Source organism: Callorhinchus milii, unplaced genomic scaffold (assembly GCF_018977255.1).
Source record: "Callorhinchus milii isolate IMCB2004 unplaced genomic scaffold, IMCB_Cmil_1.0 Scaffold11, whole genome shotgun sequence".
NCBI classification, from domain to species: Eukaryota; Metazoa; Chordata; class Chondrichthyes; order Chimaeriformes; family Callorhinchidae; genus Callorhinchus; species Callorhinchus milii.
The window spans coordinates 17,354,268-17,367,289 of NW_024704752.1; the positions used below are offsets into that span (position 1 = coordinate 17,354,268).

Genomic DNA, 13,022 nt, shown 5'->3' on the forward strand with positions numbered 1-13,022 from the left:
ATCAGCCTTTTTGGCCTGTGCTTTTCGGAGGCCTTTAAGTTGTCACATTGACAAGCCATGTTTGTCACTCAGCCTCGGTTGGCAGAAATAGAAAGGCGTTACAACCCCTGACGAAACATTTGAATGCACTTTGTTTAAATGTGCGTACATTGCGTGAAATGATTTTTATCACTCATGTGGTCTGGCAACCGTTGAAGTAAAAATCCTATTCCACAATTGCCACGTCAGCTAGCTAGCGTGCCAGCAGCTTCCCCCCCTCCCACCCAGCCAGTCTGTCCAGTAATTGATGATCCATACCACAGCTCTTCTGCATGTATTCAGATACTTTCCGGCAGTAACTTCACAGATTGAAGTGGTAAGGTTACATTTCTTTTCTGCAGAGCATTTTTCGAGGATACGGAAAGATACTTGATATTTGTATTTACTCGCAGTCGTGAAGCACGAAGAAAAGAAAAGGACCCTCACTTTGACGCACTGCTGCAAAGAAAACATTATTGGAAGCCAAGACAGACCATAATTTGAATGTTTTGTTCCTCATTTGGTTATTATTTGATCACTCGTAAACAAAGGGGAAGAGAGACTCATCGTGTCTTGTACAATGGAGACTAAGACATTGTTTGTGTTTATAACAATCCTCATTAAAATAACATAAACTTGGATTCTGCAATTTAGTTTCAACGTGAGAAACACTGGGCTGAGGCTATTGCGGTGAAGTCAGCAGTATTCGAATGCTCTGCTTCACTGGCATCTGTACCATGGCTGTGCTTTAATTTATTTTTCGCAGTTCTTTGCCCAAAGGGCCTTCTTCATCCGAATCAATCTTGTGAGAGTGGGGATGGACGTGACAGTGGAGGAAATGAAAGGAAGAGGTGTGGTAGCAAAAATCAGCAGTGGGAAACTAAAATAGAGAAACCCCTAAAGAAACAGCCAACAACCCTCCCGCTGTTTCCCTTGTACCTCCTCTGTGTCCTCATCCCTTCATCTCCATATATCAATCACAACAAAGATCCAAACTCTAAATGGCGCAGGGCTGCAGCGCGTGATTTTACCAAATCCTTCCACATCCGAATGCTGGGGAGAGAAAAGGTGAACTAGGCAAACAAAATTAATCTCAAATAAACACTCCAGGTTTAGCCGTTCTGCAACCAGCAAACAGGTTTATGGAAAATAAATGACTTGTAACGTGAACCCTGTGTCTGATGCACTCTGTTTCATTTCAAAACCCATGGGGTCCCTCGACAGATCGCCGTGTATCATTTCATATGTGACGCATGTTATTTATACCTAAAATTAAAAGCTTATATTTCAACAAAATGTTATTTTTTTTCATAAGTATATAAATGTCAATGGTTATTCCCATTCTACATGTGGCACAAATATATTAACCTGGACGAGTGTGCAGTATTTGCTATGATGTGAACGGGAGAATATTCTTCCCAAATATGCTACGTTATATAATTTGCAATTTGTACCACGGTGTGATGTCAGGTGCAGTCACCAACTCCAACCTACTGGTTCTGATGTTCAATAAACCAGGGAAGTACCAATCAAAGTTGTTTTAAAAAGTGTTATCAGGAAACTGACCATGCAATTAAAACAAAAAATACTAGTTGGATATTAGTAGAATTTAGACACCAGCAACAACAACTTGTGTTTATATAGTGCCTTTCATGCGGGCAGCGTCTGGAAAACATATATTTGTAATAACGGCTCTTTGCATAATGGAATTGCGCATTTCACGCTCGGAGGACATCCCAAAGCACCTCACAAGATTTACTATAAAAATTAATAGAGTGACTGTAATTCTGTGTCTTTTGCACACATAAAAACATTTTGTACCAGACATTCTGATCTACCTCTGTGTATTCAGAAATGATTAAAACCCTGATGATAATGAATTAAACCATCACGTTGTAGGCTTTTGCGGAAATATGTTTTCCTTTCATAGTAAGGTATTATATATTCAGTTGGAGATCAATTTTGCCTTTAATGGATGATATGCTCAGTCATACATTCAGCAACAAATTATATCTAATAGCGTTTGCAGTGATCTGAGTGCTTGATCTGGTTTCAAACAGTGTTATCAGGTTTCTGCTGAGTTTGATTTTGAACATCACAATGTTAGATTCCACTGTTACGTTAGGCAACCTTAAACATGAGCTTTTCCATTGAAAATTAGCGTTGTTTTCAGCAAATATCGGATTCAATGCAACGAAAAGGTTGGAGAATGTGACTAAACTACCTGTCTTGTATTTGAGATGGAATTCAGCCAGATCTGTGGTTGGAAAAGCTATGTCACAACATAATACTGGTCCAAGGTTTGAGTGCAAGATGAGTTGCATCGAGGCTGCCATTAAACAGAGTTTAAGTAGCCCCATGAAATTTTAATGAGAAATGTGAGGTACTGCAGATTTCTTAGTAAACTGAAATGGAAAGGGCAGGACAAGGTGACTGAGGGTTTGCGTTGAATTTGTGTAACTATCTGCTGAGATTCTGGTCTGTCTGCTGTCGCTAATGCTGCTGTAGGATGCGATGGAGCTCTCAGCTACATGCAGCTAATCCACACTACCAGAGAGAGAGAGATAGAGAGAGAGGGATAGAGAGAGAGAGAGAGAGAGAGAGAGAAAGGGAGACTGGAAGGAGGAAGAGAGCAAGATGAATGATGGATAAGTGGCAGAAGGGAAGGTATGTATACTAATGTCGCACAACTTGATTCGATTCGGCTGCTCACAAGGGTTTGGTTTGATAAATTGGGCGATGCAGTATTGACTTGTATTTTTTTGCTTCCTTTCCTATTTTCAGGAAAATCTTGTGCCATAAATGAGTTCCTTTTTTATCATTATTATTATTAAGTCTTGTTGTGTATCTTTATCTTAACAGCCGCTGTTCGGGGGTGACACTTCCTTGCCTTTCTCTGTCCCGTTTCTGTCAGCACAGTTGACCCCAATCCTGGTGTTAAGAAGGGTATTTCTCTCTCTTTCTCTCTCTCTCTCTCTCTCTCTCTGTGTATTCTGTGCTCATCAATCGCCTTGACTAATTGGAAATTGGTTGGTTTGGGACATATTTTTTTCCCCCTCCATCTTTTGTAAAAAGAGAGAGAAGTGCTTAGGATGTTTCTTCGGTTACACGTGTCTAATCTGGCGTTACTATTAATCGTTTTGAGTTTCGGGCAAGTGAGTGGAAAGTGTGGCAACCTGCTGTGTGGATTACATGAGGGCTGTTGTTTCTACGGCAATGGCACCAACCAATATATTCGGTGCTGTAAGCTGCCAATACACAACTTTCTGGACAACATCAGTTGGGTCCTGAGAAAACTCTCGGGAGTGTTGATACTATGTGTGCTCTTTGTCATTGGCTACTTCCTACAACGCATGATCTGCCCACAACCCAGACGCTACAGGACAGACACCTCTTCCTCTTTACTGAGCGACAACATGACCGCTTCAGACAACTGTCTTCTCGACCCCTTCACCGAGCAGGAGATGCGGGTGATCTCTCCTCATGCCGCCGCCATCACTCGGCCGCCCTCGTACGAGGAAGTCAAAGACTTGCCAAGCTACGAGGAGTTCATGCACAGCAGAGACAATGTAGAAGGCAACACAACAGCAGCAGCAACAACCACAACAGAGGGTCCGTCCATTTCAACAGACTCCCCCAGGCAGCAACGATCAGAGAGCGTAGAGAGACCGGCGCCTGAAAGCCAACTTGCCACCTCATCCTCAACCTTGACTATCCCACAAGGGGAAGCTTGTGTATCAAAAAATGTCACTTAGGAATCTATTAAAATCTGCGGTTCTACAGGATATTGTTCCTGATTGTTTCATGGGGACTTATCAATATTTCAACGCGATTCCCCCCTCCCCCCCATACCGCATGTTTGGCCAAAGTATCGCTGGTGTTAGACAAGGGAGTTTCTCTCTCCTCGTGTCGCTCACTCTATGGCTCGTGGGACATTGCTGTGTAGAAAAACGGCTGCTGCATTTTTCGCAAACAACAGTCAATTCACTTTACAGCAAATCCCTTGAAGCGCTTTGAGACGTCTCTTTGGAATTCCACCCCACAATCCCTTCGCCTCAGTCCCTCCTGTGCTTCCTTCAAGGCCGTCTCAAGACCTTCCTCTTCGACCGTACCTTCAGTCACCCCCCTGCCCCTACTCTCCCTGCCCTCCACCCCGCGCCCCCGAATCCCAAACCCCAGCTCGGATCCAAAACCCTGATTGCCCAGTGCCTTGGGACGCCCTCCCGCTGTGATAGGCGCTATACAAATGTAATTTCTTGATGTTGTTATTGTCTCAATGAGGTGATAAGGCGCTACATCAAATGCAAGGATTATTATTTATCATTATTGTGCTTCATGGGGCTAGCAAAGAGCAAGTACAGCAATAGGTGGAAAATGGAGTGGAGGGAGCGCTCAATCAAGCCTATGGAGTTTTAGTGACAGAAAGCTATTATTTTGACAGATTATATTTTTAAATCATTACGTCCATTAAGTCCTTTCAACATCCTTTCCATCATTTTTCTTTAAAAAGCCAGGCAAATGTATCAAACATGAATTGCTGTGAAACAGCAACGAAAGTGCATAGCTTTTTGGTCGCTAATGGTTGAATTGCCAGCATGCAGAGGAACCATCAACTAATATACAGTACTAACATTTTCCGCATAAGGTTTTAGTTGGTATCCCTGGGGCATAAAATGATGAATTACCATAAACGCAATGGAAAAATGGTCAACTGTGAAAGCAATGATTAACTGAGTCTTAAAATCTAAAGGGAAAGTACGCCTAACCCATCTGTTGCAGTCAGGCAAGATTTGGGATTTAAGGGACAGATCAAAGCCTAGTGTTGGGCAGTTTGTAAGCGCTAATAATTTAAGATGTAGAGTGCTGTACATTCCACGTGGTGTAATCTCAGCGTTTACTCTAATGCTGCAGAGTTCCAGAGTATGTTCTGTATCTGGTGCAGTGGACTCGGAAACCCGTCTGACCCTGAGATATCTTTCTCTCTTGCTCAATCGCGGAGGAGCCGCTGTTTAAATCCACAACCGGGCTTTTTGTCGTTCTCTCTCGACTTGTAAACCGCACATCTTGACTGTAGGGCTTTATTCACACATTTCAAAAACGTTTACTTCCTTGAGCCATAGGTGGTGCCACCCCCTCGCACACGTGATTTTACACTTGCAATAATTCGCCAGTTCATCCAATCATTTTTAAACTACTGTTGCTTTCAGCTGAAATTACACTAATATAATTGTCAAACGGCACGAAATATGAATGTGTACCCATTAACACTCACTGATTTTTCGATTATGGAAAAAAGGACAATAATTGAGTTTCACTAACCTGCTTTTTACAACTAATGCGAAAGGAAATTTTTTTTATGTAGAAATGGCGTAGAAAATCTAGTTTGATGTCGGATGGTATGAACTTCTGTTTATGGTGGAGTTGGTTACTCTGAATGATAATTGTGTAGCATCTCCAGCAGTTTTCGGCTGTTCGCTTATAACCGTGGAGTCCTGTAGCTCAATGCTTAGAGCACTCGCTTTGCAAGCGAGAGACCCGAGTTCAATTCCAGGCAGAGGGCGAAACCTTGGGCAAGTTTCCTTACTCCACACAGAGCCTAATAATAATCCCTCCGAAACCCAAAACGATAATAAATTGGTCATTTTCAATCCACGACTGTTTGTGGGACATTGCTGTGCGCAATTGGCTGCCGCGTTCGCCCACACATATACAGTCAATTCACTTTACAGTATATTCTGTGAAGCGCTTTGGGACGTCCTCCCGACGTGAAAAGCGCTATATCAAATGCAAGGATTATTATTATTATTATTAACCGACCTGTAACTGTATTGAGACTGCCCACACCGATTTCAGATAAGATTCTTACAGCCAGCGGAAAGAAGATACTTTCATTACTGTGGTCGTGGCTGCATTAAAACTCTATCTTAATGGTGAAAGGACAACATACACCCAATTTCAAATCCGCATTATTTAACTTTTCTTTTTAAATAAAGGGTTTGACAGAGTGCATTATGAAGCTAGACTTTTATTCAGCTGTGTAAAAAAATTCAATACATTTACAAGAGGTAAACTTCAAATTCGTGTTTTTTCTGGTGGGACAAACATGAGAAATTGTTTCCATCTTCCATTGAGTAGTATAAAAACACCTTCCCTTTTAACAGTACCCATTAAAATGAATCAATAAATAATAATAATAATCCTTGCATTTGATATAGCGCTTTTCACATTTTCTAGACGTCTCAAAGCGCTTCACAGAATATGCTGTCAAGTGAATTGACTGTATATTTTTGGGCGCAATGCAACAGCCAATCGTGCACAGCAACGTCCCACAGTTGTGGATTGAAGTGACCAATTATTATTGTTTTTTTCTTGATGGATTATTATCAGGCATATGGAGTAAGGAAACTTGCCCAAGGTTTCACCCGGCCGGGAATCGAATCCAGGTCTCTCGCTTGCAAAGCAAGTGCTCTAAGCACTCAGCTACAGGACTCCACAATAAAATGAATAAAATGAAAATGTGGCACAAAAAATTGTTTTGGTCAATTATGTAAATCTCTCCTCTCATGAAACTGATATCTGATTCAATAGATTGTTACTGGTGATTTATCCTCTTATTGAGCTGTTCATTACCAATTTTCTGCTTTCACCAAGATAATCACATATTATGTTTGAAGATGTCCTATTATTATGCATAATCTAATTTTTATTTGGTCAAAATAAACATCCCTATGTGCTGCATATTTTGTAGGGCCATAGAAAGTAGAGACCAAAAGTACAGGATAATATCTGAGTAGTTTGACCAACTCAAGGTGATTTCAGTATTATAATAAAAATATTATTAGCTTAAAGTGTGTTAAACATACCCAGATGCAGAGCAAACCGTTACATAGGTACATTTGTATATTGTTTAATGGTTATAGTCTTGCTTCTTATTTACTAATCTACAACCAGCAACATTGTTGATTCTTTTAAAAAGGAAAAGTAGCTTTCAGGTATTTTATGTACAAGATATATTTTAAAGGGTATACATAAAAGTAGCCCTTACAGGGTTAAAAGGAAATTTCCAGAGGGGGTATAACATTTCAAAGTGCAGATGGTACACATCTAACAGTAATAAAAACATAGGCTTTTTATATTGCAGATTAAAGCATAAAATAACTTGGGTGTTAATAATTCATAAAATACATTCAATAAATAAGTCTATTAATACCACAATTTCTTTTGACCCAATGTTTGCCAAAACTTCTGTAGGACGGTTCCCATCTGGAATTGTACTAACTTGTCTGTCAAAACAATCATGCAGTATATGCACTGTCATGTTGACGATATAATGCAGTTCAAATTTAAAAAGATGTTTCGTATATGAAAGATGAAAAAATTAAACATATATCCAGGTGACGTTTTACAAACTTAATTTATTATTAATAGCTTATGATGAGACGTATTACTAGGAATAGTTTGTTGCAAAAGAAGTGTAATATTTTGTAATCTTGAGCTTGTTGTCCAAAGCAGACCTTAGAAGTAAATTACATTTATCATTTTACTGTAAACCTAATAGAGAATAAAAAGCACACATCTGGAACATTACACAAAAGATAAATATTTGCTGCAAAAATGCTCTCTCGGAATGATTCACAATTACAATCAAAATATATTGAAAAAGATAAAATAGTGTTGTTTTAGAAAGTAGTCATTTATTTGAGATGCACTTCTTTCTTATTTCAAACAAAAACAACGATGGTACTTTGAAGAGCTTAAATGTTCTTCTAATACAACCATTGTCCAGATTAGCACTATCGGTGTAAGGACACAATGCTCCGGGATGCTGATACACTGGAAGTATTGCCTGACCGCTCTCGCTCTTTTGCAATCTCCACCTCGATTTTGGCTTGAATTTTCTCCCAGTTAACTTCTACCTGCAAAAGGTATCACATGAAATCAGTAGGAATAAGGACCCCAAATCCTATTTTAATGTGAATTCAATGGTAATATTGAAATTTGAAGGCATATCTGTTCTATACTATGTATATTAAGTACATTAAGGTGTAGATGACAATTCCAGCAATATTTAAAAAATATTTTTATTTTATAATATGAATAAAGTAGGAATATCAAATCTTTCTGCACAACCAACTGAGAATAGCCCATGACAGCTGGAGACCCTGGCGTCCTATCAGATGGGACTCATTAATCTGTCTGCACGACGTAGTTTAAAATGATTAGTTCCCACTTTAGGGTAGACAGACTTAATGACAATCTGTTCTTATAGTTACTTACTCCTTCTGCATACTGCAAAAACCTCTTATTGGTTTCTTTTTTGCTGAAAACGTCCAAAACTTTCTGCCTGTAAGCCAGTACAGTGTCCACATGTGTCTTGTGTTTTACAGCCAACTCCAGTGCTCTGAATTTGAAAAATCAATAAGATCATAAATACAGATGTCCTAAAACAGGCATTTGGCAAAACCATTTTATCTAACTGCAGAAACAGAATTTGGTAAAAATGAATGAAAGCCCCATTCTTTAAAATATAAAATATAAAATATAAAATATTTTTTTCCAGTTAAAGATAGAGGGCTCAAAACTGAATATAGATTTTTTTAATAAAAAGTCCCATCATACAAATATTTTTAATGATTATAAGAATCATATTAGAATTTTCAAATATCTCCACTCCTGTCTTTGACAACTGCTGCTTCAAACAATGTTTCAGACTCTCAAACACCCAAATCACAAGTATTCCTATTGTGTGAATCCCTTAATTTAAGGCTAATAAACTGTGAAAAAACAAGTGCTCGGTCAATAAAATCACTTATTTTGCTCTTACTGAGCTGTATAAGTGAATGCCCAATCTGCACATGGCTTACCAAGAGGTCACCATGGGGCCACCAGCAATTTTTGAAAAACTGTGAAGAAGCAGGACATTTCTGCTCCAAACACTCTGAATGCGGACAAACCCATTTCCATCACAAGTAAGTTGCTAATCGACTAATGACATATTTTCTACAATATGTTCTCACTAACTACCAAAATGGGCTTTCTTTGAGCGGAAGGCAGTCAACGATACAAAAACAACGAATGCACGAGTGATGCATTCACTGTAAGAAACTTGAAAAATGTTGTTAAAAATAGCTGATCTGTCGTGGAAGATTTTTAGGGCGTTGGGTGAGAAAGTTGATTTACATCGAGACGGCTCTAATTTTTTTTAAAAAAAAGTGGCAAACATTCTTTTCATTCCTTAACGAAGTGCTCTGAGACAATACCCCACGTGAAGGTCACCAGGTATAGATCTGCAAGTTGTCAGTTTACCTAATTTTGGAAAATCTGTTAAAAAAAATCTACTTTTGGAGAGTGATTGCAGTTCCTATAATTTAGCAACACTGACCCCTGGTGTCCATTTTTTGACACTGCGGAAAGACGGAAAGAACACGCGTTGTGCAGCTCCTCCACATCGTGCGTCTCAAAGCACTTCACTGTTTTGTCGTCAAGTGCAGTGGCTCTGTGTTGGCACATGTGGCAGCCATTTGTGTCGGCATGATCCCACAAACAGCCGCAGGGTGGTTGAGCAATCAATCTGGAGGACTGTGGTGCCGAGACACGAGGAGAACCTCATCCCCCCTTTCAAATACTGTCGTGGGATCATTAATTTCTACCTGAAAACAGGTAGATCTATGAGAGTTAGCACTGATTTTAATCCAGCATGGGATCTGTTAGGTCTCCTCACCTATCCCAGTTGTACAGGTCAATGTTTACTTGGATGGCCTGATAAGTAAGTCCTGCTTGGATTAGAATCCCTTCAGCATCTTGTACATTCCCAGTAAATAGCAACAGATGTGCCATTCGTGACTCCTTTGAGGGCAGGTCCTTGATACAGTTGATGTATTGCACTTTGTCAATCTTGAAAATGAAAAAAAAAGATTTTTCCTGAAAAACTACAAATGATGCAAACACAACATAGAAAAACGTATACACACAGCTTCTTAAAATATTCATTGTTTCACACCTTCATTTAATAATAAGCATTTAATTATGCCAACGTACATTTCAAGGATATGAAATTAGTGCAAAGTAATAGGTATTTCTGCATTTGACTAAATTAACCTTACCCTCCACATAAAATGCCTGACCATAATTCTATCCAACCACTCGATCTGATCATTACCCATGGCTTTGACATCTACAAGATCTCCATCACGGATAAGGCCATATCTACCATTTCCTCAAATACAGTCTGGTCTCATACCTCTCCAATCGCTGCATAGGCCACTTCTGCTGTTGTTAAGTCTTTGTTTGCGACTGCCATGGCAGCAAGGCACGCCCACATTGCTTGTTCCTGTTTGTAGAAAAACAAATACTTTCAACACACATACTGTTGCAATATTAAGTGACATTAGTTGATGGTTTATTACAATCAAATATACACAAGGCTCTAGTATCATCCCATTGATACTGTTTGTGTTCTCTGCACTTGTTCCAAATGGTTTGTTGAAGGGCCTGCTAATGTGTAATGCCATTAAAATCATCACTAGTAGCCAATCGGAAACATGATCATGTTATTCAATGAATGTACATCTTCACATTACAACATCCAAAATCAGCATCTTATTTATTGACACAAGTGTATCTGAAATAATTAAATCCTGTGAGTTCTGTGTTTCATTTCATTCAAAACATACATGTAACACAAACAGTTACTAAACATCCATTCCAAAAACATCAGCCTTGATGATGTGATATGTGATAGATGTGGCAGTCTTGAAATTCACTCTGTGTAACGTCTCTGTCCTTTCAAGTGGTGTTCAGCCCTTTCTGAACACTCAGTTTCTGCTCAGCAGAAAGTTCAATCTAGTACAGGCATATAAAATTCAATTGGCAATAAAGTCAAATGGAAGCTCTGGGAACCAGTGATACATAAATTGTGGATGTAAGTACGTGGGCAGAAGTTATGGGTTAATTCAGTAGATCAATATTATGTAATCCTGAACTATTCAGAAATAAAAGTTATAGTTTGGCAAAGCTCAAACCAGAGAAGCATCATCTGATTGTCATTATAAGCACCTTAGTTTGACTCAGATGTTGCTTTAAAAACTGCCAGAGATATTGTTTCAATAGCAATGAATAGTGTAGGATCGCCGTGTGGTGATATTTTCCACTAAACTGCCTTTTAAAAAGGAATCATCTGCTTAAGTAGCATCAGCAGCAATGCTGTGAAAAGGTGAATACACAAAAGCTACTCTAAGAAAATAGCTACATTAATCTTTCAACAGCTGTTAAGGAGTGGGTAATGATTACACGAGTTATTCTGTCAGTCACCTCATTTACTCAGTAACCACTGATCATATCATCATAAAAAAAATCTAGTTACCCTGCAGATTCATTAGTTAGCTCCAAGAAATATAGTTCAGACTGACATACTGGTCAAATAAACAAACCAAAAAAACATAATTAACAGGGATATAAAACTCATTACCCTGGCGTCTCTGTCAGATGGGGGTCTATTATTCTGTCTGCATCCTACAGTTTGAAATTATTAGTGTCCCACTCTAAATATGGAGTGCAGCTGGTCTAACCAGTGAAACAACAATGAAAGATCTTATGATCCTCCTCCGCCTGACACTCCACTGCAGCAATGAGGGAACATTGCATTGTTGGAGGTGAGCTCGTTTGGTTGTTACATTAATCCGACGTCTTGTCTGACTGCTCTGCTAATTCGGTGGACATTAAAAAAAAATCTAAGGAAAGCACTATTTCAAAGAAAAGTGGGTAGGTTCCAGGAGTCCTGGCTAACATTTCTCCCTAACCAAATTTAGCAATTTGGTCATTCATCTCATTGCTGTTTGTGGGTGACTGTTGTTACAGTCTAGTTGCTGTGGCTGTCTACAAACAATAGCAATTGTACTTCAAAGTAACTCATTTGTGTGAAGTGGTTGAGATGTTTTAGAAGGGGAAGGCACAATATCAAACGTAAATATAACATTAGGGCTGGGGAAGCAACAGGAGACTTTAATAACTATGTTATTGACATGACGCAGTACAAATAATTTCATGTTGTTTTGTCTATATATTGCTCAAACACAGAGACATTCAGCAAGCAGAATACACAAGTCTCTTATTGATAGAAACGCTTGTAGTTCAAAGCCTTAAATTAAAATCAATTAAGTACTCTAAATTCAGCATGTCCTGCAGGCATTAATACATTTGACAGCTATCAAAAATCGTTGTTTGAAACTAGCATTGCTGAATTGATCAGTCATTTCCTGATGGATGTTTAATTTTGCTCAAGTTGCTTCAGCACCAATTTCAAGCCACCATTTACGTTTTTGCCTTATTTTGTCTTTTGTCGGTTATTCTTTTGATCTTCCTAGACAATTAGACAATTAGAGTGCAAGAGAAAATACCCACTGGGTGTTTGTGAATGGTGCTGAACAGAGGTGCAGAAGAGTGAGGATAAACACCATCACTGATCTTTCCCTCCCAGAGAGACAACTATTTGGTTTCTCCTCACTGTTTTCTCCAATTGCACAGAAGAGAAGGAACGTTTGGTGGAACACCTCTTCTGCGCAATAGTATCTACAAAAGGCACATGAGGTGCGTACTTAATGTAATGGGCTGGAAGGGAATCTGGGTGTAGTCTGTTAGGGAATAGAGCTGAAACAAAGCGTACATCAGCAGTTGTGTGCAAAATAGTAGGTCAGAAATAACTGAATGTACAGTATCCGATATAAATCTTACATGGCCTTTCATACATGAAAGTAAACTATTTAAATTTGCTTAGCTTAATTTGCTTTGCTTAGCTTAACAGCAGGGAAGAGAACAACTGTACAATTTTAGTTGAAATGTTTGATGTTTTGAAATGCTATTAACTGTGGAAATCAAAGAAATGAGACTCAATGTGTAGGCAAGAGTGAAAAGGAAAGGATAAACCATTTATGAGTGATGAAACAGTAGGAAACAAGATAAGGAAAACCTTACGTTCAGACAGCAGCAAACTAACCAATTCAGGTGTT

General features: G+C 39.0%; 2 protein-coding genes across 5 annotated transcripts in view; one reads left to right on the forward strand and one right to left on the reverse strand.

The window, feature by feature from the left end:
• Nucleotides 1-3,110: 3,110 nt before the first annotated feature.
• On the forward strand, nucleotides 3,111-3,773 carry LOC103176350 (uncharacterized membrane protein C3orf80). The gene has a single exon (XM_007889809.1). It carries the CDS (start codon nucleotides 3,111-3,113, stop codon nucleotides 3,771-3,773), a length of 663 nt encoding a protein of 220 aa, XP_007888000.1.
• A 3,640-nt stretch (nucleotides 3,774-7,413) lies between these two features.
• The window catches only part of ift80 (intraflagellar transport 80 homolog (Chlamydomonas)), a 51,589-nt gene continuing 45,980 nt past the window's right edge, over nucleotides 7,414-13,022 (reverse strand). For all 4 annotated transcript variants that reach the window (XM_042338991.1, XM_042338990.1, XM_007888527.2 and 1 more), the window contains 4 exons: nucleotides 10,259-10,348; nucleotides 9,740-9,912; nucleotides 8,296-8,419; nucleotides 7,414-7,934 (listed from right to left, as the gene is read on the reverse strand). In XM_042338991.1, coding sequence (XP_042194925.1) covers nucleotides 7,812-7,934; nucleotides 8,296-8,419; nucleotides 9,740-9,912; nucleotides 10,259-10,348 — 510 coding nt within the window. In that variant the 3' untranslated portion in view covers nucleotides 7,414-7,811. The remainder of the gene's footprint in view (nucleotides 7,935-8,295; nucleotides 8,420-9,739; nucleotides 9,913-10,258; nucleotides 10,349-13,022) is intronic.

Bases quoted from the DNA above. Each gene is read 5' to 3' on its own strand.
- LOC103176350 (XM_007889809.1), top strand. From the start codon at position 3,111: ATGTTTCTTCGGTTACACGTGTCTAATCTGGCGTTACTATTAATCGTT.